This window comes from Grampus griseus (genome assembly GCF_964374135.1).
Source record: "Grampus griseus genome assembly, chromosome: 3".
NCBI classification, from domain to species: Eukaryota; Metazoa; Chordata; class Mammalia; order Artiodactyla; family Delphinidae; genus Grampus; species Grampus griseus.
The window spans coordinates 167,467,496-167,494,708 of NC_139019.1; the positions used below are offsets into that span (position 1 = coordinate 167,467,496).

The following is a 27,213-nucleotide window of genomic DNA, read 5'->3' on the forward strand; positions in this document are numbered from 1 at the left end:
GAGAGGCCACAACAGCGAGAGGCTCGTGTAACGCAAAAAAAAAAAAAGAATGATCACCCCACCTGAAATGTCAGTAGCGCTCCCTTTGGAAAAACCCTGAGAGCCTACTGTTTCTGGCACAGTTACTGGGGGTAAATTGGCTAAAGTTCTTGTTCTCACGGGGCACACGGTCTCGTGGGGGAGGTAGATACACAATCAGTAAAATAACCCAAAATATCAATATGGTTTCAAATAGGTGCTGAGAAAGGAAGCAAAATAGAGTGATAAGGAGTAGAATTTCTCAGCTGTGGATGCAACTAGAGATTATCATACTGAGTGAAGTAAGTCAGAAAGAGAAAGGCAAATAACATATGATATCACTTATATGTGGAATCTAAAATATGGCGCAAATGAACCTATCTACGAAACAGAAACAGAATCACAGACATAGAGAACAGACTGGTGGTTGCCAAGGGGGAAGAGGGGAGGGAGAGGGATGGACTGGGAGTTCGGGGGTGGTAGATACAAACTATTAAAGATAGAATGGATAACCAACAAGGTCCTACTGTATAGCATAGGGAACTATATTGAATATACTGTGATAAACCATAATGGAAAAGACTACAAAAAAGAATGTATATATGTGTATAACTGAGTCACTTTGCAGTACAGCAGAGATTGGCACAATATTGTAAATCAACTATATTTCAATAAAAAAAAGAATTTCTCCACTGTAGCATTAATGATATTTGTAACACTACTGCCAGATTATTTTCTGCTGGGGGAAGGGGGGCGGATGTCCTGTGCATTGTAATGTGTTTAGCAGCATCCCTGGCCTCCACCCATTAGCTGCCAGCAGCATCCCCTCCCAGGGGTGACAACTAACAACGTCTCCAGATATTGCGAAGTGTCCCCTGAGTGAGGATGGAATCATCCCAGGTGAGCACTAATGGCTTAAAGAGTAGTAGGAGGGACCACTACAATATATAACATGATCAGGGAAATGATTTTAAACTGAGACCTATCACAAGATGGAGTCAACTAGATGAGAAGCTGGGGAACGAGTATTGAAAGAGGGCACAGCACATGCAAAGGTCCTGAGGTGGGAAGTAGCATAGACAGAGTTGGGTAAGGATGAGCAGAGGCAGATTCGGAGATGATGGGGCTGGATGGGGACACAGTCTGAAGGATACGAGACCTGATTGTCGGTCTTGTCTACACCGGTGAGGAAGAGAATCTTGGCCAAGAAGAGGCACACGCAGAGGTGCAGGTGGAGGTAGGTGTTGTGGTTTTGGATGGTACGACACAGCAGGAAGGTGATGATGGCCACGGTGAGACACACCAAAGAGATGATCATGCCCACGTGGCTAATGATGTACAAAGTGAACTCCATCTGTCAGGAAACAGATAACTGTTGGTCTCAGAGAAGGATCAACATACCCCCCAGGCAGGAAAATGAATTATCCAGTCTTCTGGCTTGGATATATAGAGGTTGGAGGCCTTTTCTCCCTCTGACACTCAGTGTGAACTAGATATTGTTCATCATCACCCTTTGGCATCCATCAGCACCCATTCTCACCCCTGTCCTATGCCCTGTTCTGCGAGGGCAGGACGTTTACAAATGACATTTCCCATGATCTCTTGGGGGTTAAGATCCTGAATGTCATTTAGGTTCTCCAGTGAGATGTATGCATGAAGGTTTTGAAAGGCAGGATGGAGGCAGACACCAGCCTTCTGCAGACAGGAGTGAGCTGTGGCTGGACTCCACCTTCCGACTATCCGATCTTTAATCTTTAATTTCCTGGATGTGGGGTGAAATGACAGCTGCAGTTTTTGACCTCTGCATTATGGCTGCAGAGGGGTGATCTTGAAGCCAAAACTCCAAATGGCAGCCCCCTGATTTCAAGTCCTCCATCCCTTCCTGTGATTCTGTGAGCATCCAAGTCCCTGTATTAAATACTTTTCTGCTTGAAATACCTTGAGTGGTTCCTGTTTCCTGCTCTGAACCAGGACTGATAATAGGTGTTCAGAGATGCCCCAACTTCTGGGAGTAGAAATGACAAGTTGAGTCCTTCTCTATGCCATAATTTGTAATTAATTTTAAGTTTATTTGGGTGCTTTCTGTGTGTTGAAGATATGCCAGGCACCATCTCATGAGCTCTTCTCTATGATATTGTGATGTAGCAGTTAAGAGAACTGACTACAGTTCTGTTTGAGCTTGGGCAAGATACTTAACTGCTCTGTGTCTCAGTTTCCTCATCTGTTAAAAAGAGGATACTAACAGTAACTACCTTATGGAATTGTTCTAGGAGGATTCAGTGAAAATGCTTAAAGTACTCACAACAGTGCAGGAAACATGTATGATATAAGTGTTAATTTTCATCATTCTTTTTTCTTTTTTTTTAATGAAATGTTGATGCTTTTTAGTTTTGGTTTTTGGCTGCACCTTGTGGGATCTTAGTTCCCTGACCAGAGATTGAACCTGGACCGTGGTAGTGAAAACCCCAAGTCCTAACCAGTGGACCGCCTGGGAGCTCTCACATCATGATTTCTTACTTGTTCTCATTTATTTATTTATTTAGGCTGCGTTGGGTCTTTGTTGCTGCACGTGGGCTTTCTCTAGTTGCGGTGAGCGGGGGCTACTCTTCGTTGCAGTGCGCAGGCTTCTCATTGCGGTGGCTTCTCTTGTTGCAGAGCATGTGCTCCAGGCACGCGGGTTTCATTAGTTATGGCACACGGGCTCTAGAGCGCAGGCTCAGTAGTTGTGGCACACGGGCTTAGTTGCTCCGTGGCATGTGGGATCTTCCTGGACCAGGGCTTAAACCAGTGTCACCTACATTGGCAGGCAGATTCTTAACCACTCCAGCATCAGGGAAGTCCTTCTTGTTCTCAGTTTTAAGGTGAAAGAACTGGGCTCAGCTCAGAGAGGTTGAGTGACTTGTCCATGGAAACACAGCTAGGAAGTGACAGACATGGGGCTTGAAACTAGACTAGTCTTGCTCTGGATCCAATACTCTTAAGTTCTAAGCCTTACATTCTTCTAAATAGCATTTAGGATCTCCCTGACAAGGAATAGAACCTCCCACCTGGTAATATAGACCAAGGATACTCACCACAGCACTAATGTCTATTCTCTCTATCGAATCTAACCCCTCACCAAGGCTTAGTTCAGGTTCCATCTCCTCCCTGATCTATCCCCAGTTCTCACTGACACAACACTCAGTTCCTACAGCACAAATTCTTACACCATTTACAGGCAGACCTCAGAGATATTGGAGGTTCAATTCCAGACCACCACAATAAAGCAAATATTGGCAATAAAGCGAGTCACACGAATTATTATCCCCAGTGCTTATAAAAGTTATGTTTACACTACACCATATTCTACTAAGTGTACAATAGCATATGTCAAAAAAATGTACATACCTTAATTAAAAAATATTTTACTGCTAAAAAATGCTACCATCGTATGAGCCTTCGGTGAGTCGTAATCTTTTTGCTGGTGGAAGGTTTGAAATATTGTGAGAATTACCAAAATATGTTGCAGAGCGTGAAGTGAGCAAATGCTGCTGGAAAAATGGTGCCAATAGACTTGCTCAATGCACACAGGGTTACCCAAAACCTTCAGTTTGTTAAAAAAAAAAACAAAAACAAGTATCTGCAAAGTGCAATAAAACGAGGTATGCCTGTAGATGATTCTGTAGAAAGAGACTTCTGGACTCAGACCATCCTGGGTTCAAATCACAATTCCACTAATTACTGGCTTCATGACTAGACTGGCTGCTGAGCTCCAGTCTCCCATCCTGCAAAATGGGTCTAAAAACACTTAAAACAAAGGGTCCAGGGCTTCCCTGGTGGTACAGTGATTAAGAATCCGCCTGCCAATGCAGGGGACACGGGTTCGAGCCCTGGTCCGGGAAGGTCCCACAGGCTGCAGAGCAACTAAGCCCGTGTACCACCACTACTGAGCCCGCGCGCCTAGAGCCCGTGCTCCGCCACAAGAGAAGCCACCACAATGAGAAGCCCGCGCGCCACAACGAAGAGTAGTCCCCGCTCGCCGCAACTAGAGGAAGCCCGCATGCAGCAACGAAGACCCAACGCAGCCAAAAATAAATAAAAATTTAAAAATATAAAAAAATAAAAAATAAATAAAGGGTCCAGCCCATAGGAGGTGCTCAGTAAGTGGGGTCCGTGGTTGTCATCGTGCCTGCACCTGTTTAGGGTCATTTATCGTTTTATATACGAGTGTCATGGCTTCCCAACCAGACCATGAATTCTCTAAGGGCAGAAGTATGACACACACCCCTTCTATACCCCATAACCCCTTCCCACAACACCCAATGCCATGAGAGGCATACCATGGCTGTTTAGTCAATGTTTTCCCACTGGATCTGGGGAGCTAGAGTACAGAGCATCAGTACTGACCGTGAGCTCCCCAGCAGCCATGATGATGGCCAAGTTCACCATTCGATTACAGCTGCAGCCAGTGTGCGTCTCAGAAACTTCAAGGACTGCACAGCCAGACGGTGTCCATCTACCTCCTTCAACATCTGTGCTCCAGGAAACGCAGATGGGACTCTCAAACTTCCGCTTTGGCTGAAAATTCAAAGGCTTTGGTTACCTGAGAATCCCGCTATTCAGGAATCCATTCAGGATTCAACTTGATCAACCTCAAGAAGATGTGGGTACGTTCTGTAGGGAAGGGAGAAAAATGCTGATATTTCAATGTGCAGTAATGAAAAGAAATGTCTTGGGTGCCAGACCTGTCTCTACCACTAACTTGGTCATGGCTAATGTAAATATCCGTGTAAATGCTCCTGCGTCAACATGACTTAATCTAACCTAAACCTTGCCCATTGATGAATGGGGAAATGCCACATAGAAATGCGAGAGCTCATTTTTCTAGTGGTGGATTTTGGGAAGTGGCTTGAGTTATCAGGAATTGTGGACACTTGCTGCTTTAATGGGTCCCCATCAAAAATGAGAGGTAAGCTCACTTGAGAATGGGGAATTCTCAGAAGGCAGATGGGGGTCCAATGGAAACCTCTTCACAAACCTCAATGTTCTCCAGGGTGTAGGTGACTGGTTTAGAGAACCCATCTTTCTTCTCTCCTGTTATGATGCCCCCAGCAATGCGAGAATTCAACTTCAACTTCCTCTTGGAGTTGGCCAAGGGGATCTGAGGGTCTTGGAAGAAGCGCTCATCCAAAACGGACTCCATACCCGCAAAGGAGACAAAAGCCACCCCGTTGACCCCTGCAATTTCCCCCAAAAGCAAAAAAAAAACGGGGGGAAATCATTTGCTCAGTAGTTATTATAGATGACCCAGCCCATCCACACACATACACACTTTTATATCCCATGCATCTCTGCACCACTGGCTTGCTCTGAGAATGGAAACACCAGTGGACTTCCAGGTAGGTGAGCCTCACCTACCGGAGGCTCTGGTACCAAAGGTACCATAACCTTTAAAAAAAAAAAAATCTCGAGGTGCTATCACCTGGAAAAAATCTTGGCTACATTTAAAAGTCAATTTGAATTTGTGTTTTTAAGGAACAATTCAACTCAGCAGTGGGAAATAAGTTCCCCTCCCACATTTATGGTTATTCTTGTTCAGTCTCTTTGGTGGGCTTCCGCTTTCAATGTTGGTGGTCTCCAGGGATGTGTCCTAGCCTGTTCTTTGTGCCCTCCAGAGAGCATATAGATCAGGGAGTGATCGACAATGACCTACAAGCTAATCTGGCCATTGCCTGTTTTTTGTAAATAAAAGTTTCATCGCCACACAGCCTCACCCATTCATTTACATATTGCTTATGAATGCTTTTGCACTATGACGGTAGAGCTGAATCATTGCGACAGATTGCACTGTCCTTAAAGCCTAAAATATTTACAAACCATGCTCTACGGGAAAGGTTTGCCAATCCCTGATACAGATTAGCACTGTCTGCCAGAAATATCGCATAAACCACATATGCAATTTTACATTTTCCAGTAGCCACATTTCAGAACAGTAAAAAAAAAAAAGGTCATTTTAATTGTATATTAAATCAATACCTACAAAATATTACCATTTCAACATGTAGTCAATATAAAAAATATTAATAAGATAGTTTACATCCTTCATCTTTGGCACCAAGACTTTGAAATCCAGTACGTATGTCACCTTCACAGCCTAACCACACTTGAAGTGCTCAATAATAAAACATGACCAATGGCTGCTGGATTGGACAGGAAATGGCTTGACACTCCTGTACTGTGAGATTATTTTTTTTAATTAATATTTTATTGGAGTATAGTGGGTTTACAATATTGTGTTCATTTCTGCTGTTACAGCAAAGTGAACCAAACATACATATACACATATCTACTCTCTCCTAGACTCCATTCCCAGAGATAATTTAGTTAATGTCTGACTTCCCTAGCAGATGGAAAACTCCCTGAGGGCATGGGCTATTTCTGCCTCTCCCATCACTTTTTTTTTTTTTGGCCACGCCTTGCGGCATGTGGGATCTTAGTTCCCCGACCAGGGATTGAACCCATGCCCCCTGCATTGGGAGTGTGGAGTCTTAACCACTGGACCGTCAGGGAAGTCCCCCTCTACCGTCATTGATTCCCTCACTTCTTGGCACAGGTCTTGGCACCTAGGAGGTGATCAATAAATATTTGCTAAAGAAATTAAAGTTAAAAACAAAATAAATACATGCACCCCAATGTTCATTGCAGCACTGTCTACAATAGCCAAGACATGGAAGCAACCTAAATGTCCATCGACAGATGAATGGATAAAGAAGATGTGGTACATATATACAATGGAATATTACTCAGCCATAAAAAAGAATGAAATAATGCCATTTGCAGAAACATGGATGGACCTGGAGATTATCATACTAAGTGAAGTAAGTCAGACAGTGAAAGACAAATATCATATGATATGCCTTATAGGCAGAATCTAAAAAACAATGATACAAATGAACTTATTTACAAAACAGAAACAGACTCACAGACTTAGAGAACGAATTTATGGTTACCGGGGTGGGGGGAAGGGTGGAGAGGGATAGACTGGGAGTTTGGGATTGACATGAACACACTGCTATATTTAGAATAGATAACCAACAGGGGACTGCTAGAAAAAATTTTTTTTAATTTAAAAAAGTTTTAAAAGGTAATAAATAAATATTTGCTGCTTGAATGCCCAATAACCACCCTCTCCGATTCTCAGGAGTGGGTCTGTACCTGTGGATTCAGATTCTTTGATTGTGGAGCACCAGATCTTCATCTCATCCCCTTTCGCTTTCAAACTAAAGACCTCATTCTCTTCAGTGCATCCTTTGTTGATAATTTTGCTCTCAATGTCTAAAAGGGAGAAAGAGAGAATTTACAGGAGGTCACCCAGAAAGTGGGTCTTGAATTTGGTTTCTGGCCAAGAAAGGGACGCATCCCTGGTTGCAAGAGAAGGAAAGGACAGACAGAACGATTGGTCATGGGAAAGATCCTGAGGCCCTTAATGAATGGCAGGAGGATGGCAGCACCAAATAAATGAGAAACCCAATTGGAACTCTAGGAGTGAGCGCTCACATCCTCAGGGGATGCGTCAGGGAAACATGGGCTTGAAGTCAACAATGAGGGAAAGCAGCAGAGTCATGGCCCTCTGACTGCTCCAAATTTAGGCAGGTTTTCCAAAGCCAAAGGCAATTGAAAGAGTCTGGAGCATGCCCAGCAGAGTGGACAAGAAGGGTTCAGGTTCCACAGTCACTAACTGGGAGGCCTGGCTCCGCCACTCACCAGCTGTGTAAACTTGACCAATGACTTAACACAATGCCAGGCACTCGATAAATGGGAGACGTTGTTACGATCATTGGACTTGCTTTGCTGTACGTTCAGAGGTTTGAAACAGCTGGGGAACTGGTATATGGGAGAGTCATGCAGAATCACATGGCCAAAGTCACCCGTCTAAATCAGCCCCCAGGTGTGACCTTGACACGAAGGCTATGTCCTACCTAAGTGGTCCGTCTGAATCGTCTGACTGACATTCGCTGAGGGTTTCAGAAGAGCTGCTAAAGTGGTGCTTTCCACGCTCTCCAGTAAGACTGTGGCCAGGGTAGATGTCTTCTCTTTGGTGAAGTTGGACCACACGGATGTTTGTTCAATCACAGAGGCAAAGCTCTCAGCCGTACTCTGCAAGGAAAGGTGTGTTTGCTCTCTCTTGCGCTCTCTCTCTCTCTCTCTCTCTCTCTCTCTCTCTCTCTCTCTCTCTCTCGCTTTCTCTTATCAGTGAAACAGCAGCTGTCCCCTCTCTCATCAAGAGAATGGGTTGACAGTCTAGGATAATGAAGAATGTAAAAGGACATTCACTCAGCCTCCTTTTCCTGATTCGAGAAGCCCCACTGGGAATGCAAATTGATGTAGCCTTCGTGGCGTGCAGTAAGTCAGCACTTGTCACGGCATAGATTGCACATACCCCTTTGACTCAGCGATTTCCCTTCCAGGAATCCCTCCTGCAAGAAATACTTAAAAATTGTGCAAGGATCTTGGCTAATGATGTGCATTTCAGTGTGGTTTGTGATAGCAAGAATTCGGAAAGCCTGAATGTCCAAATGATTGGTTAAATAAAAGATGATAAGTCAAATCATGGGATAGTATACCGCTGTTAACAAAAGAATGACTTTATATCTACGTATATGAACAAGCAGAAAGGTCCATGAGCTACGATCAAGTAAAGCAAATTACAGAATCACATGTTACATTACCTCCTTTCGTTTAAAAAGAACAAGTACTTTAATTTAAAATTTTATATTTATGGTATTTATGTTTCTGTCACTAATGGAGATTTTAAAATAAATATAATCAATACTTATTATGAGCCAAGTATTAAGTGCCTTATATATACTAATTTATTTAATTTTATGAAGATACTTATGAGATAGAAGCTATTATTATTTCCATTTTGGATGAGAAAACAAAGATACATATCTAGTAGGTAGCAGAGGCAAGATTTGAACTTTGGCAGTCTGGCCTCAGAGGTGGAATCCTTAATCACTGCTCTAAACCACTCATAGTAGGTTCTCAACATGTGCTTCAACGTGTATGTGTGTGTGTGTGTGTGTGTGTGTGTGTGTGTGTGTGTGTGTGTGTTACGCAAGCATTCACAAAGTAAAAAAAGATATGGAAAACTATGCATCTAAATGTTAACATTGGTTATGCCTACGGAATAGAGTTGAGGAAAGACTAGCAATAATAATATTAATATTAATGCTGATACTGTGCCCTTGATTACTGTTAATAAACTGACTATAAAAATGTAATCCCAACAAAAATATATGAAGAGAATTCACAAGCTCACAACCTAATAAATGAAAGGAAGAAATTAGTTGAATCCAATCCAATGGTGAAGGAAATTAACTAAAATCTTAGCAGGGAAACCAATTTCTATGTATCCAAATTTGATGATAAGAAGATGAAAAGAATTTCAATAAAAACTGGATCAGAGTGAAACTTGAGAGACGTTTGTCTGGGAAAAACAGGATGCACTGAGTTTTGTAACCATATCCCAAATGAAAGGCATGAGTTTGGGTCCCTCCCCACCGACAGAGCAAAAAATCTCAGCTAGAATCATCCTGAAAAACTGTGGTTCTCAATTCTGTGGCTGATGAAATCTCATCAAAATCCCCTTTGACATTAAATCTCTTCTGTTTAGCTAGGAAGTTTATTTTATATCCTCAGGAAAGAAAAAAAAAATAGCAAGCAAGCTAAAACTCCATAGTAGTAATACTTCTGTGTTAATTTTACAAGGTTTTGTAATCTTTGGCATAATTTGGAAATCTATTGTTTAAAGGGCTGGAAAACTTTGACACATTAAAGGAGACCAATTAACCACATGATTTCATGGCAAAAAGCTATTAGACGTGATTTCAATATGAACAATTTAAGAGAACACGGCTGTTGATACGCCGTATTACACATTTTTTAAAAACTCTGAATTATTATATTTACGCATGTGACTGGGTGGATTTATGAATCCCTTAAGGGCATAGTGACCTTGCCTTTTAGGTTTGTAAATCCTCCTCATTAAGTACTTAAAATCTGGGGAGAAATGAGAATATTCGTAAACATGGTAGAAAATGTTGGAGGGAATTTAAATAAATTTGTTGAAAGGGTTTATTGTTTATACAAATTTCATCTGAAAACCCTATGAATAAGTGTACACTTCATGAATAAATACGTTATACTAATAAATTAATTTCAAATTCACCAGAATACAAATGAAAGTGTTCTTATTTTCATACAGATTTATAAATGACATAGCAACATCCGTAAGTTGCAACTTAAAGTCTTAAGAGAAACTATTTTTTTTAATCTGCAATTGTAATGACCTAGTCATCCCACTCCTAGGTATTTACCCTAGAAAAATGAAAATTCAAGTACACACACACACACACACACACACACACACACACACACACACAGATAAATGTTTATAGTAGGTCTATTGATAATCGCCAAAAGCTGGGGTGGGGGTCTTCCCTGGTGGCGCAGTGGTTGAGAGTCCGCCTGCCGATGCAGGGGACACGGGTTCGTGCCCCGGTCTGGGGGGATCCCACGTGCCGCGGAGCGGCTGGGCCCGTGAGCCATGGCCGCTGAGCCTGCGCGTCCGGAGCCTGTGCTCCGCTACGGGAGGGGCCACAACAGTGAGAGGCCCACGTACTGCAAAAAAAAAAAAAGCTGGGGTGGGGATGGAGGAATGAAGAGATCTCGGTCAAGTGGAAACAACTCCAATATCCTTCAAAGATGAGTGGATAAACAAACTGTGGTCCATCCAGAAAATGCGACACTACTCAGCCATAGAAAGGAGTGAAGCACTGACACAGGCTACAATGTGGATGAAACTTGAAAACATGGTGCTCAGTGAAAGAAGCTAGACTCAAAGGGCCACTAATTGTGTGATTCCATTTACAAAACACTCTTGAAAAGACAAAACTGTAACGACAGAGAACAGATCAGGGATTCACAGGAGCTAATAGTAGAGGGAGTGAATATCTGACTATAAAGAGGAAGCCCAGGACTTCCCTGGCAGTCCAGTGGTTAAGACTCTGTACTTCCACTGCAGGGGGCATGGGTTCGATCCCTGGTCAAGGAACTAAGATCCCGCATGCCCCGCTACACAGCCAAAAAGTTAAAAAAAAATTAAGTTTAAAAAAAGAAGAGGAAGCCCAGTGGAGTTGGTGGGGGTGGGGGGAGGAGAGGAGGGTCAGGGGAGAGGGATGGAACTGTTCTGTTGTCCGACTGTGGTGATAGTTACACAAACCTACTCGGGTAATAAAACTCACAAAACTGTACAGAAAAGGGCAATATTCCTGCATGTTAATTTTTCAGACCTGACAACTGGAGTAGATTAAACGTTAACTCACAACCCATTCATGATAAAGGGGATTTCGTGCACCCGAAGTGTGCCCCCAATATGTTTGAAACTCGAAACGTGATTATGAAGGCTTCACTGTTACCTTCAGAGAGACGACGGTGGTTTTGTTTCTACAGACGTCATCCAGAATGCCAAGGGTGGCGTTCATCAGTGCACAGAAGGAAATCTGCATCCCAGAGGGAAGAGCATTTGTGAGCGTCGATCAAGTGTGCAATGTACAAACTGGGCCATTGAGCCCACCACGTGGGATGGTCCTGGATTCCTGAGGTGTCACAAGTCTCTAGAATTCTCAGGGAGATGAAAACTCACCTTTTGATCAGAATTGGAATCATAGCATCTTTCTCTTCCATAAATAACAGAAGAAAACATCAACCAACAGTAAAACTATTGAGTGGGGTGGAAAAGACCAGTGGTCCAAGTGGAATATAATTCAGCCATGAAAAGGACTGAAACACTGACACAGCTACAACACTGACGGACCTGGAAAGCATGATGCTCAGTGAGAGAAGCCAGACACAGAACGATACATAGTGTGTGATTCCATTTATAGGAAATATCCGGAATAGGTAAATCAATGGAGATAGAAATTAGATTACTGTTTATCGGGGGCTGATGCCAGGGGGGAATACAGAGTAACTGTCAATGGGTACATAGGACTTCTTCTGGGGGTGATGAAAATGTTTTGGAGATAGAGGTGGTGGTTGCACACCATGGTGAGTGTACTAAATGTCTCTGAATTGTACACTTTAAATGGTGAATTTTATGTGCATTTCACAATTTAAAAAAAAACAACAGTGAACCAAAGTGCATGGGAATTCCAAAGCTAATTTACAAACTCATATTTAATATAGTGACATCAATACCTGAAGATGCTTCTGGAGTCTTTACTCACTAGAACGACTTCATTAGAGAATCAAGACATCCAAATTCCTCTGCCTGGCCTGGAGGCTGCGTTATCACCCATCCCATATCACACAGATGCAGCACATACACCTTCACTAATAGTGAGACTCCAATACCATTTCTTCTTTTAGTAACTGAATCCCCAAGTTTTAGATAGACAAATGTCCTTCCCTTCCAGCTGTCCTTGAAGCTATGTGTAAGCAAAAGTGATACTGGGTCATACTCTTAAAGGGAAGGACTGTGCCTTTCACTTCCCCTTCTCTTCTGCCCACCAGCTGGAATGCAGACTTGATGTCAAGAGCTGGAGCAGCCATTTTGGACTAAAATGAGGGAGACTTGTGTGGCTGATGGCAGAGTATTATGAAGCCATCATGTCAGCTCTCAGCAGCTTATACTCAGACTGTCCCAAAGAGAGAAATAAATTTATATCTGGTCTAGGCCACCGTATTTTTTGACTTTGTTAAAGCTGCACAGCAACATTCTACCTAAGTGCCTTCTGGGAAAACTTCAAGAACTAGGAACCTTCAAAAAAACTTACATATCCAGGCTCCACTGCTGCTCCCACTTGGCATAACTGGGCCCCCTCATTGTTGGGTATCACATCTTCTTTACACTTGAAGGGAACCCCTGAGAAGAATAAACAAAAACAACCAAATCAAACTTAACCACAGCAAGATATGATTAAAAGGCAAGTCTGATTTCTTCACCCCCTGCTTGAAATCCATCCATGGTCATATTATACAACAGTGGAAATGAACAAGCTACAGCTACATGCTACGTCAGCAACTCTGAGAAGCATGACGGTAGGTGAAAAAAGCAAATCAGAAAAGACTATACATAATATGATACCATCGTTATAAAGTTCCAAAGCAAACCAAACTAAGGAAGGAATGTTTAGAGGGGGAATATTTTAAGTAGGGGAATTAAAAAGTTCCATGTGGTTCCCTCTGGGGAGGAGTCAGGGGTACGGAGTAGGGAAGACGCATGTAGGAAACTCAGTGGCATTGATGATCTTCTCGTTCTTATGTTGCCAAGGGCCTCAGATATACTCATTTTATTATTATACTTCATTGCCTCCATATAAGTTATCTATACTTTTCATATATCAAATAATCCATAATTAAAAAAAATGTAAACCTTTCAAACTTCTCCATGGATTGATGCTTCAAAAATACTTTATCAAATGAGTGATTAATGAATGAGTAAATGAACAGAAAAAGAGAGAATAGGTGGACGAGGTACAAAAAGAAGAGGGTACAGAGGTTGGGAAAAGTGAGGATTCTACAACCAAAGCAAGACACAGATTCCATTGCCAAGACATGCAAGGAGATTATTACTTTTGCAGCTGAAGTTGCCATATTTCCAGGAGACTTCTGGATTGGGATGAAAGCCCACCATGCAGCCACAGCTGTAGGAGCCCAGGGTATTGGTGCAGACAGAATTTGGGCCACAGGGTGATGGATCCTGGAGGCATTCGTCAATATCTGCGAAGAACTCAAGAATATCAAACAACGCAGAGGAGTAAGAAGATACTTCTTTCCAGGGACGTCCAGCAAACCCTCCACTCACCTATGCAGTCCCCTTTTGGGTCTATGGAGTTGAGCTGTCCATTGCTTGGTGCAAAGCCAAGGTGGCAGGTACAAAAGTAGCTCCCGGGGGTGTTGGTGCATGTCGCATTGAAAAGGCACTTATCAAGGCACTCATCAATATCTGTGGAGTAGAGAATGGGCATGAGGCAGAGTGGGCCACCAAGCCAACAAAAATCATGCTTCGCCTTCCAAAGCAGAGAGTGGTCGCTAAAACATGGCATCCCAAACAGGAACTACATTTCCCAGAACCCTCTGCATCTAGATGGGATCATGTGACTAGCTTTCACTTATGGGAACATGACATATGTCACTTCTGGGCCAAGGTGGTTAAGAAGTGGGTGTGCCTTTTCTCTCTTTCCCCACCCCTGACTGGAACCAGGAATTCTAATGCCCTAAGGGATAGAAGAACCAAGAGATACAAGGAGACTGGACACCTATATCACCTTGTGGAGGAAAGCTGCCCTTTGGCCAAGTATATCCATATTGGATTCATTTGAGAGTAAGAAATTTCTATTATGTTGAACTAGTGGTTCTCAACTGAGGGAGATTTGCCCCTCTGGGGACCTTGGGCAATGTCTGGAGACATTTTTGTTGGTCGCTGGGATCCAATGGATCGAGGCAAAAGATCCTATAATGCGCAGGACTGTCCCCCAGAACAAAGAGCTATCCAGCTCCAAAAGTCAATAGTACCAACGTTGAGGAACCCTGACCCAACTAATCTCCCTCAGAGGGTTTCTGAACCAGCTGCCATGCTCTGAGGAAGCCCAAGCAGCCATGAGGAAAAGTTCATAAGGAAAACTGAAGGGCCAACTGAGCTTCCAGTCAGAGACCAGTACCAACTACCAGCCATGTAAGCAAGGTCACTTTGCACCTGCTAACCATCCTACTGCCCCAGAAACACCATATGGTCAACCCACAGAATCACGGGCAAGAACAATTGATTGTTGATATAAGCCACTACCTTTCAGGGTAGTTTGACCTCCGCTGAGAAGTCCCCAAAATGGCTGGAAGAGTTACCTGTACACTTGAAAGCCTCAGGTTTCTCAGGGCTCCACAAACCAGGTGAAAAGAACCCTGGCAGGCAGGAGCAACTGTATTTTCCCAGGATGTTGGTACAGACGGAACTGGGACCACAAAGTGTGGAGTTCCTGGAACATTCATCCACATCTAAGCAGAAAATCAAAAGGATGAAGGAGGCTGAGGCTACAGCAGCAGTTCATAGCCCTACCACTGACCTAAAGCCAATGGGTTTCCCCAGCTCCTCCGGGCTCACCTTCTTAAACACATTTGCATCACTATGAAAAGGAAACATTTAGAGGCGTGTGTATGACCCATGCAAATCTTCTGATGAGGCTCCCCACAGCTCAGGATAGAATCCATACTCCTCATTAGAACATATAAGACCCTAAGAGTCTGTTCCCAGCTGAGCTCATCCTTTCCTTCTAATCCCTTCATAATTCATGACCTGGATTCATCGATTACCTGTAGGTGCACAAAGGCTCATTCTCTCTCACCTGTGTTTCCTCAGCCTCAAACCCATTGATGAATCTCAATTCCTCTCCAAGAAATCACTATATCAGAGTGGAGGGGTAAAGAGCATGGACATCTTGAGTTCAAAACCTGGCTCTGCCCCCTTATAATCTGTGTGTTACTGGGTGCTACGGAGTGAATTACGTCACCTCCCCCCAAATTCATATGTTGAAGCCCTACCCCTCAGTGGGATGGTATTTGGATGTGGAAAATAATTAGGTTTAGATGAGGTCATGAAGGTGGGATCCTCATGAGGGAGAAGGAGAAGAAACACAAGAGCTCTCTCTGCCATGGGAGAACACAGCAAGAAGACAGCTGTGTACAAGCCAGGAAGAGAGCTGTTTCCAGAACCCTACCATGCTGACACCTTGATCTTGGACTTCCAGCTTCCAAAACTGTGAGATAATAAATCTCTGTTGTTAAAGCCCCCCCAGTCTCCGGTACTTTGTTATGGCAGCCTGAGCTGACTAATACACTGGACAAGAGAATTCATCTCCATGTGTCTCCTTTTCCTCATCTGTGAAATGGAAGTAATCATAGAACCCACCCCATAGTGTTGTTCAGAGGATTACGTAAGATGATACATTATCTTTAAACACTCAGAACAGAACCTGGGACAGAGCAAGTACTAGGTTAAGTATTCGTTAACTAAAATAAAAAGTTAATGGCAGACGTGTTGAGCTTTCTTTGTGGCAGGCAATGAGGAAGATCCTTTACATGCATCCACTCAACAAATGCTCCCAGCAGCCCTGTGAGGTGCAAACTAATATTTCCATTTTTCAGAGGAGGAAACTGAGGCATCAAAATTGTGCAAAGTCACATACCTTGTGAAAGGCACAACGGGATTTAAATTCAAGTTCTGTCTGGCTCTGGAATTTTTACATGACAGCTTTCCAGGCTGTCTTGAGTCTCAGAGACTGGAAATTTGGTGATTGAATTGATATCTGTCCTGCACAAGCCCACCCTGAGTTACCAGCAGGTGTAGCCTCATTCAGAGGCAGCAGATCATGGTGGCTGAGGTATGAAGTCACGCTAGGCATAGTTCTACCATGACTCTCTTATTTCCTTTCTACTTGACCTTGGGAGAGGTGATTCCACCACAATGGAGGCTCAGTTTCCTCATCTATAATATGGGTATAAAGTACCACTAATACCATCAGGTTGTTGGGACGACTGAATGAGCACATATATGGAAGAGCTTAGTGCCTTGGCTGGGATCCTGCCTTTAGGACTGTGTACCTGCTGTTTCCCCCTCCTGGAACACCCTTCCCCAGATAACCCGTATCTCACTCCCTTCAGGTCTTTTCTCAATTATCAACTTCTCAGCATGGCTTTTCCCTACCACGCTATTAAAACTACAACTTCACCCTCGAGTATTCCCTACCCACCTGTCCTGCCTTCTTTGTCTTCATCTCCTTTAACTATCCCTGACACACAATATGTCCATGAACGTATTTTGTTTGTTCCCTATCTCTCTCCACACTGGATGATAAGTTCCATGACAACAAGTATTTTTGCCTGCATTACACACTGCTGTATCCTCCATCTCTAGAATAGTGCTTGGCATGTAGTAGGTGTTCAGGAAGTGTTTGTTGAATGAATGCATGAATGATTATTGGCTTCAGCTTTGCAGATGAGGGCTTTGAATTCAGCTGAGACCCACCTCAAATCCTCCCCCACCACCGCTGTCTTTGCAAACAGATTGGACTTGATTCCCCAAGAGACCCATGAACCTACCTTCACAAGTCTCTCCCAGGCCCTGGAAACTCATCTTTCCCCTGCTGGATTCAAATCCTGGGTTGCAGGCACAAGAGTAGCTTCCAAGACTATTGTGGCAAGTTGAATGCTTTGGGCAAGTTCTGGGATCAGCACATTCATCCACATCTGGTGAGTGGAAATGGAAACCCCGGTCAAGGCAGAGGAAGCAGTGAGGACAGGAGACTGCAATCAGGAGATTCACTCCACCTGTTCTCCACCTGATGCTCCCCAATGCCCAGACTTTCCTCTTCTCTCTAACGTCCTTGCATCTAAGCATGGTCTTGAGAATAATGCTGGCCAACCGTATGCAAGCAAAAGGGTGGCAAATAGTTTCAAGTCACAATGATCATAGATTGCAGAAATGGCTGTCATCCTTTACTCCTCCCTGTGTCCACAACATGGGATGAGGTTTGTGCCGTACCATGCGACATTGCCACTCCTCTCTTTAAGATGAGTTTGTTTCCCCAGCCCTTGACTGTAGCTGGTTTTATGACTTGCGTTGGTCAATAAATATGGCAGAAGCAATGTGGCGCCAGTTCCAAACTTAGACCTCAAGAAACTTACTTGCTTCTGCTCACACTTTGGACCCCTTGCCTCTGCCATATGAACAAACCCCAGGTTAATTTAAAAAAAAAAGACAAAGTGCAAGAGAGTTGGATCATCCCAGATGAGCCCCAGATATGTGAGACCCACAGCTGTCCACAAACACATGAACAAGCCCAGTGGAGACCCAAAGAAATGACCAGCAGAGCCCAACCTAAACTGCCGACATGTGGAATCCAGAACTAGACAAATGGTGGTTGTTTTAACCACCAACTTCTGGGGTGATTTGTTACTCAGCAATAGCTAACTGCTACAAATAGATCAGAAAAGTCAGAGATGACTTCAAATATCTCTAAATCCAAGTCAAGGGGGTATGTTGAGGGCTTGATCACTCCATGCCTTGCTTGATAGAGTCACCCTCCCTTTAAATAAATAATAGTGCTGCAGCAGACTCAGGAAGATGGAGCCCTTGTCTCTTGGTGAGAATATTCTGGCTGCAGTGCAGAGGATAGATTCAAGGGATCAACACTAGAAAAAGGGAAAGACTAGTGAGGAGGCTGTTGCAATACTGATGAAATCTAAACCAAGGATGGAAAAGAGTGAAGAGATTCAAGACATATTTAGCAGGCATTTTGCCCAATGACATGATGACTGATTTAATATGGAAGGGGAGGGAGGATCAAGAATAACTCTCAGGTCTTCATTCAAATACCTTTCAGGGAAAAGTTTTGAAGTTTGGGTCTGAGCTCTCCCCAGGACCGAGTTTATCTCAGTGCTACTGACACTTCAGACCAGATCATTCTTGGCTGTGGGGAGGCTGTTCTGTGCATTGGAGGATGTTTAGCAGGGTCTCTGGTCTCTACCCACCAGTTGACAGTAACACAAACCACCCACCTCCGCCACCAGTTGTGACAACCAAAAATGTCTCCAGACATTGTCAATATCTCCCCCCCACAGGGTGGTCACTGAATCACTCTAAGGATTGAGCTCCCCCCCACCGTTACTCTCAAGTACTGCCTGACCCACTGCTTAACTCATAGTAGACCCTCAACGGGAGTTCAAATTCAGGTTCTTCTACTTAATAGCTGTGTATTCTTAAACAAATGAATTTACCTCTCTGAGCCTCGACTGGATTATTTCTAAAATGAGGATCATAATCCCTACCACATAGGATCACTATATGAAGTTCTTAATTAATCGAGTAGGTAAAGAAGATCAGATTCTCTATACCTTCACAGATGGAGTTTTTAGAGGTGTATCCAACTTGACAGCTGCACCTGTAGCTTCCCAAAGAGTTGGTACACTCAGAGTGCTCTGGGCAGATCCCACTGTTGAGGCATTCATTAATGTCTGAGGAGCAGTGGAGGACATTGGGAAGACAAAAGATTAGGTGTCTATGGTTAGAAACACAGGTACCCAACTCAGTAGGAGCTGTCCACCAAAGACCCATGCCTGAGAGCCTGAGTGCATTACCTGTACAGGTGAAATGACCTGGCTTTCCTGGGTTCCAGTTATTTCCAGTGGGAGAAGAGAAACCAGGCAAACAATTGCACTTATACCTCCCCGGCAGGTTTCTGCAGATTGAGTTAGGACCACATGGTGGGTGGCTTTGAGAACATTCATCTATATCTGGAGAGAAAAAGAGTCAGAGTGTTACAAATTTTCTTCATCTTGTGAAACAGTTTGCATTTTCCAAAGTTGGTTGAAACAATGTCTTCCATCCCATATGCCCTTAATTCAACGCCCTTTCATTGGTATTCCTTCCATCGAGCCCTGGGGTCTACATTTCCTCCCCTTGAATCTGACCATGCTTGTGACTATGGTGGTGGTGACACTAGGTCCTAAATATACCATGCAAGTCATAAAAATGTCACACACTTCCACCTTGCTCTCTTGAGAAGCTGGTGCTTGACTCAGCCGCCACACTGTGAGGAAGCTCAACCAGCCATGAGAAAGCAGCCCACGTGGAGAAGAACTAAGACCTCCAGCCCACAGCCCTGGCAGAGCAGCCAGCCAACAGCCAGCACCAGCTTGCCAGCCTTCTGAGTGAGCCCCCTGCAAACTGGATCCTCCAGCCCCAAGCTAAGCCGACTCAACTAACAATGTGTAGAACAAAGTCAAGTCATCCTCAGCAAAACTCAGTCCAAATGGAAGATTCATTCATGAGCAAAATAAATGATTGCTGGTGTTTTAATACACAAAGTTGGCTGCTCCCCAGCAATAGATAACCAGAACAGTTTCCAAACCCACCTCTAGGAATTTACTCATTGAAGCACCCATAGAATTGTGCAGTCATGGTACCATGGGGTGGTCCTCCCCTAATCTCCTTCAGCCCTACTCTGTCAAGTCACCCTGAATAAACACTTACGATGCACTTGTCGTGCAAATAGAACTTAAAGGCAAGTACCCTGCAGCTCCCTCCCAGGAAACTGTGCCTCTCTTAGAGAGAAATCTGTACCTGCCACTATATATCAAGATAAGATCACAGGAATGTTCATTCCAACTTTAAGTTATGAAACATTAGAAAGACCTAGTGTCCATCAATTGCAGGGTGATTAGGTCTGGAGTTGACATAAAGAATAAGGTAGCATAGTCCTTCATTTGACAAATATCTATCAAATATTCACAATGTGTTAGGTACCACAGGTCAAAGACATAGAGTGGACAAGATCCTTACTGTAGTATCCACCATTTTGTAGATGGGGAATGTTGCCCTCACCCATTATTTAAAAACAAGGGACCAACAAGACTACTGTGCTTACTGAATAACCCACGAACTGTAGCCTAAAGATTTTAAAAAGTATGTTTGTACAGATGACCAATGAAAAGATGCTCAACATCACTAATTATTTGAGAAATGCAAACCAAAACTACAATGAGGTATCACCTCACACCAGTCAGAGTGGCCATCATTAAAAAGTCTACAAATAACAAAGGCTGGAGAGGGTGTGGAGAAAAGGGAACCCTCCTAACACTGTTGGTGGGAATGTAAATTGGTGCAGTCACTATGGAGAACAGTATGGAGGTTCCTTAAACAACTAAAAATAGAGCTACCATATGATCCTGCAATCCCACTCCTGGGCATATATCCGGACAAAACCATAATTTGAAAAGATACATGCACCCCAATATTCATAGCAGCACTATTTACAATAGCCAAGACATGGAGGCAACCAAAATGTCCATAAAGAGATGAATGGATAAAGAAGATGTGGTCCATATGTACAATGGAATATTACTCAGCCATGACAATGAATGAAATAATGCCATTTGCAGCAATGTGGATGTACCTAGAGATTATCATACTATGTGAAGTCAGACAGAGAAAGACAAATACCGTATGATACCACCTGTATGTGGAATCTAAAATATGACACAAATGAATTTATTTGCAAGCCAGAAATAGACTCCCAGACATAGAGAACAGACTTGTCATTGCCAAGGGAGTGGAGGGGAGGATGGAATGTGAGTTTGGGGTTAGCAGATGCAAAGTATTGCACATAGGTGGATAAACAACAAGGTCCTACTGTACAGCACAGGGAACTATATTCAATATCCTGTAATAAACCATAATGGAAAAGAATCTGAAAAAATATATATATACACACACATACACAGACACACATATACATATATATATAGCTGAATCATTTTGCTGTATAGCAGAAATTAACACAACATTGTAGAACAACTATACTTCAATAAAAAATAATTTTTAAAAAAAGTATGTTTGGGGTTCCCTGGGAACTATAATAATACAAATCAGTTATCTTGTTCAGAGCTCAGCAAATGATTTACAGCCCATAAGTCAAATCCAGCCTGCTCCCTGTTTGTGTAAATAAAGTTTTATTAGAACATAGCCCCACTCATTTATTTCTGTATCATCTATGGCTGCTTTTGCACTACCCCTGGAGTACTAAGTAGTCAAGAGAGATCATTCATCCAGCAACCTCCAAAATATTTACTATCTGGCCCCTTACAGAAAAAGTTTGCAGACCCCTGCAAACTACGTCAGAGGCATAGTCGGACCTTTACAGTCAAGAGGAGAGTTTGGGTCTAAATATAAGGGATACAAACCAAAAACTTAGCTTATTCTGGGAATTATTTTAGTTTCTATTATTTATGTTGATAGTAGCTCTTGGGACTGTGCATGTGCCTAACACACTGCATACACTACTGCATATAATCTAAAATATCCTTTAATGTAGGTACTCTTATACTCCCATTCTACAGATGGAAATAGTGAGGCTGAGAAAGATTACATACAATTTCCCAACGCTTCACAACTGGACTGTGGCATATAGGTAAGTGGTTGAGAGATCTCTGTTACACTCAAAAAGACCTGGGTTTGAATTCCAGTTTGACTGATCCTAAAGAAGTCGTTTCAGTTCTCCAAGCCTCGGTCTTCTCATCTGTACGGTGGAGATCATCACAACAACTACTCTTGACGTAATGTGAAAATGCACGTAAAGCCCCTCACACAGGGCCTGGCACTCAATACGTGCAGAAAATCTTGTGATTTGCATAGAGAGGCGACCAGAAGGAAATCAGTGGTTATTTCCAGATATTGATAAACAGCATAATTTTGTTTCTTTTTATTCTAACACCTGTCTCTAATCATTGGAGGTTTTTGTGACCAGGAACAGAAAGAAAGAAAGAGGGGGGGAGGGGGAGGGAGGGAGGGAGGAAGGAAAGAAGGAAGGAAAGAGAGAAAGAGAGGGGGGAGAGAGAGAGGGAGAGGGAGGGAGGGAGGGAGGAAGGAAGGAAGGAAGGGATTAAGAAATAAAGAAAGAGAAAGAAAGAAAGAAAGAAAGAAAGAAAGAAAGAAAGAAAGAAAGAAAGAAAGAAAGGAAGGAAGGAAGGAAGGAAGGAAGGAAGAAAGGGAGAGACAGGGAGGGAAGGAGGGAGGAAATAACGCTTGGGAAAAAAGAAAAAGTACCTACATCTGCTGCCCAACCAGCTTCCACCTGATTTTCCAACTAAATGCTAGCGGATTTTGAGGGGGCATGAACTCACCTTTGCATTCCACTTGTGGGTCCCTGAACTTCGTCTGTCCATTGCTGGACAGGAAGCCTTTTTTGCAAGTACAGTAGTAACTTGTTGAAGTGTTGGTGCAGGTTGCGTACGCCGGACACATGGTGGTGTCTGTACACCCATTCATATCTAGGCAATGGAGAAGAAAGGATTTGGGTTAGAGCACCGAGCGGGGCTGCAAGGGAAGCCAGCGCAAGAGAAGGAAGGTGACTGTTATGGCTTGAATTGGGTCCCCCCTCCTCAAAATGTTGAAGTTATTGAAGTCCTAAACGCTGGTCCCTGAGAATGTGACCTTATTTGGAAATAGAGTCTTTGTAAATGTAATTAAGACCTAAATTAAGATGAGATTATACTGGAGCAGGGTGGTCCTTTAACCTGATATGATTGGTGTCCTTCTAAGAACAAGAGGCGAGGCACAGAGACAGGGAGAACAGCACGTGATGATGGAGGCAGAGATCAGAAGGGCGCATCTACAAGCTAAGGACCACCAAGCATGACCAGCAACGCCAGAAGCTAGGAGAGCTTGGAATAGATTCTCCCCTACAGCCTTGAGAGAAAGCACCTCGATTTCAGACTTCTGGTCTCCAGAACTGTGCGAGGATACATTTCTGTTGTTTTGAGCCACCTGGTTTGTGGTAATTTCAGCAGCCCTGGGAAACTGATACAGCCACCAAGGGAGCTCAGTGAAGGACCTTATAGACCCCAGACCCTTGCTGCTCCAAGTGTGGTCCACAGACCAGTAGCATCTGCCTCATCTGGGATCCCCAAGAGATCTTGGGAAATCAGATGCTGATTCGGGTCTCAGGATGGACCTAAGATTCTGCATTGTTAACAAGTCCCTGAATGAACATCAGAGCTCTAGACAGAAGAGTTATGAGCGAACATTACAGCCCTGCAACTGATTTTATTGCAGCCCGTGCTGACATCTTTTTTTTTTTTTTTTGCGGTATGCGGGCCCCTGACTGTCGTGGCCTCTCCCGCTGCAGAGCACAGGCTCCGGACGCTCAGGCTCAGCGGCCGTGGCTCACGGGCCCAGCCGCTCCGTGGCATGTGGGATCTTCCTGGACCGGGGCACGAACCCGTGTCCCTTGCATCGGCAGGCGGACTCTCAACCCCTGCGCCACCAGGGAAGCCCACCTGCTGACATCTTGATTTTAGCCCAGTAGGACCCATTTCGGACTTCTGACCTCCAGAGCCATAAGATAATGTTTTTGTTATTTTAATCCACCAAGTCTATGGGAATTTGTTACAGCACCCACAGAAAACGAATCCAGATCCCATTATACAGCTGTGGAAAACTGAGGGTCAGAGACGTTCAGTGACTTGCCCAAGGACACACAGCTGGTGAGAGGCGGCAGCAGATCTGTCAAAATCCAAAGTGCGTGGTTTTCACTACTGCTAGGCAAGAAGAGGTGGGTCTGGCTGGAAACGGAATAAATTTTCAGGCAATTTCTAAGACAATTCTATGCAAAAACTTTTTCAATTGGTTGTTTCAAGTCTTTTGTCTTGATGGACTGTAAGCTCCCAGAAGGCAGGGGGTTGTGTCTGTCTCATTTACTGCTGTGTCCCGAGTGCATAGTGGGTGCTCGGTAATGAAGACCTCACTGAGAAGGTAACATTTGAGCAAAGACCTAAGGGAGCTGAGTGAGTGAGTTATGAAACTATTTAAGGCAGAGGAAACAGCAAGTGCAAAGGTCCTGTGGCAGGATCATGCCTAGTGATGTCATGGAATTACAAGATGGGTGTGGTTGGAGCAGAGTGGATGACAGGTGCATGGGAGGAGGTGATATGACAAAATCACGTAGGATCTGCTGGACCATTGTAAGGTTTCAGCTTTTTATCAGAGACAGATGGGAGCCATGGGAGAGTTTGAGCAGAGGAGGAATACAGCATCACTTGGGTTTTCACATGATCCTTCTGGCCACTGGTTGGAGGATGAACTGTATCGGAGCAGAGGTAGGATGACCAGGTAGGAGGCAACTGCACTTGTCCAGGTGAGCGATGATGGTGGATACAGCCCGGGTGGGAACAGGGGCGCACATAAGATTCTGGGTTTATTCAGAAGGTAATGCTAATGGGATTTGCCGATGGATTGGATGTGGGATGTAATAGAAAGAGAGAAGTCAACAGAAGTGACCCCAACAATTAGTCAGATTTATAAAGTGCTGCAAAAACAAAAGGGACAGATTTTCATTACTAAGGTCTTGAGACCCAGACTCTTTGCTGCCTGCACACTGCCTTGTTTATTTCCCTTCCCTGCACTATGCCTCAGGTTTTATCTTCTTCTCATTTCCAGCTTCCTCTTTCATCTGCAAAGGCAACATTTCTTTTTGCAGATTTACTGTGTATTGCCACTTGTGATCTCTCAACTCTGAGTTTCCCATTACTTTCTTTCTTCCTCTAGCTCAATCTCTCAGGACTCAAATCCACCCCAAACCAGAATAGCAACACGGTCCTGTGTGACTGGCCACCTGCTAGCTTCTCTGGCTCATCTTCTACCTGGTCCCACCACCCACACTCACCTCTGCTCAGTTCTCCAAATTCTTTCTGGCCTGCAGATCTTGAGACGTGCCAGAATCATGTGAGCCAATTCCTTACAATAAATATTTACATATACTTATATGTAGCTATCCATTCTATTGATTCTGTTTCGCTGGATAACCCTGACAAATACAAACACCTACTATATGCCAGGCAATATTCTAAGCCCTGTGGATTCAGCAGAGGAACAAGACATACAAAATTCCCCACCTTCACGGAGATGAAAATCTGATGAGGCATACAATGTCAAAACTAGGGTAGTCACTGAGAAGATAACTCATCAGCTGAAGCATACAGAAGGTGAGGGAGGGAGCCATGTATATATAGGGAGCAAAAGATTCCAGGCAGAAGGAACAGCACCTGCAAAGGCCCTGGGGCAGGACAGTGCCTGGTGTGTTACAGGAACAGCAAAGAAACCCAGGTGGCTGGAGCAGAGTGAGCGAGGGGGAGAGAGAGGGAGGAAGGGAGGGCAGGGAGGAGACAGGGCAGGTCGTGCAGGACTTTGTGGGCAGCAGGGAGGACTCAGACTTTTGCCCTGAGGGAGGAGGGAGCCCTGGACGGCTGTGGGCAGAGGTGGGGCAGGATCTGACTCAGGGGCTCACAGGCGCCCTCTGGACATTCTTAGAAGGGCAAGGAAACAGGAGACTGGGGCAGAAGCCACTTCAACAATCCAACCGAGACATGCACATGATCCTCAACCGTGAGCACAACAACTTAATAGATGGTCACTTAATTGACGAACATAGAAAATGAGACTCAAGGAGGCAAAGAGACTTTTAAAAATATAACTAGAACTACCATTTCCTAGGTGTCTTCCACCTGCCCAGCCCCTTCCTTAGATGTTCTGCAGTCCTCACGATAATGCTTTGAGGAGAGATGACCAAGCCATCCTGGTTTTCCCAGGACTTTCCTGGTGTTAGCACTCAAAGTCCAGCATCCTGGGAAACACCCCATCCCTCCAGTCTGGGTCAAGCCAGGATAGTGGGTCACCCTACTTCAAGGTAAACGTTAGGACTCCTTTCTACAGATGTGGAAAGGGAGGCCCAAGAGAGTTTGTAAAACCGTTCCCAGGTCACACCACGAGTCAGGATGCAAGAGAAGAGCCAAGCAGAGTGGACGGGTGTTAAGAGGGAGTGAGGATGTGAAGAGGAAAACCCAGCCTCTTCCTGGGGATTTACCACCGTCAGCTCACGAGTTCTTCACACCTTGCCAAGTAAGAAAGGATGGGATTCCAATGTTCATGGAAGCACTTTTTATAAGAGCCAAGACATGGAAGCAACCTAATGTCCACAGACAGATGAATGGATAAAGAAGATGTGAGATATATATATATATACACACACATATACATACAATGGAATATTTCTCAGTTATAAAAAAGAATGAAATAATGTCATTTGCAGCAACATGGATGGACCTAGAGATTATCATATTAAGTGAAGTAAGCACTTATATGTGGAATTTTTAAAAAATGATACAAATGAACTTACTTACAAAACAGAAATAGACTCACAGACATAGAAAACAGACTTATGGTTACCAAAGGGGACAGCAGGCGGTGGGGAGAGGTACATTAGGAGTTTGGGATTAACAGATACACACTACTATATATAAAACAGGTAAACGAGGACCCACTGTATAGCACAGGGAACTACATTCAATTTCTTGTAATAACCTATAATGGAAAAGAATCTGAAAAGGAATATATATACACGTGTGTGTGTGTGTGTGTGTGTGTGTGTGTGTGTGTATAAAAATGAATCATTTTGCTGGACACCTGAAACTAACACAACATTGAATATTAACTATACTTCAGTTTTTAAAAACAGTTTAAAAAAAGGAGGTGGGGGGAATTCTCTGGCAGTCCAGTGGTTAGGACTCTGTGCTTCCACTGCAGGGGGCATGGGTTTAATCCCTGGT

The 27,213-nt window shown here is 43.7% G+C and overlaps 1 protein-coding gene across 1 annotated transcript in view; it reads right to left on the minus strand.

Annotated features, from left to right (window-relative positions):
• The window catches only part of ADGRE1 (adhesion G protein-coupled receptor E1), a gene marked incomplete at its 5' end in the record, with an annotated part of 47,192 nt that overhangs the window by 13,676 nt on the left and 6,303 nt on the right, over window positions 1–27,213 (minus strand). The window contains 14 exons of the mRNA XM_082652082.1: window positions 1,178–1,372; window positions 4,405–4,575; window positions 5,036–5,235; window positions 7,213–7,332; window positions 7,977–8,154; window positions 11,478–11,561; window positions 12,837–12,925; window positions 13,636–13,782; window positions 13,868–14,008; window positions 14,905–15,054; window positions 17,155–17,301; window positions 18,949–19,068; window positions 19,192–19,347; window positions 22,735–22,881. Of these exons, the coding sequence (XP_082508208.1) occupies window positions 1,178–1,372; window positions 4,405–4,575; window positions 5,036–5,235; window positions 7,213–7,332; window positions 7,977–8,154; window positions 11,478–11,561; window positions 12,837–12,925; window positions 13,636–13,782; window positions 13,868–14,008; window positions 14,905–15,054; window positions 17,155–17,301; window positions 18,949–19,068; window positions 19,192–19,347; window positions 22,735–22,881 (2,045 nt within the window). The remainder of the gene's footprint in view (window positions 1–1,177; window positions 1,373–4,404; window positions 4,576–5,035; window positions 5,236–7,212; window positions 7,333–7,976; window positions 8,155–11,477; window positions 11,562–12,836; window positions 12,926–13,635; window positions 13,783–13,867; window positions 14,009–14,904; window positions 15,055–17,154; window positions 17,302–18,948; window positions 19,069–19,191; window positions 19,348–22,734; window positions 22,882–27,213) is intronic.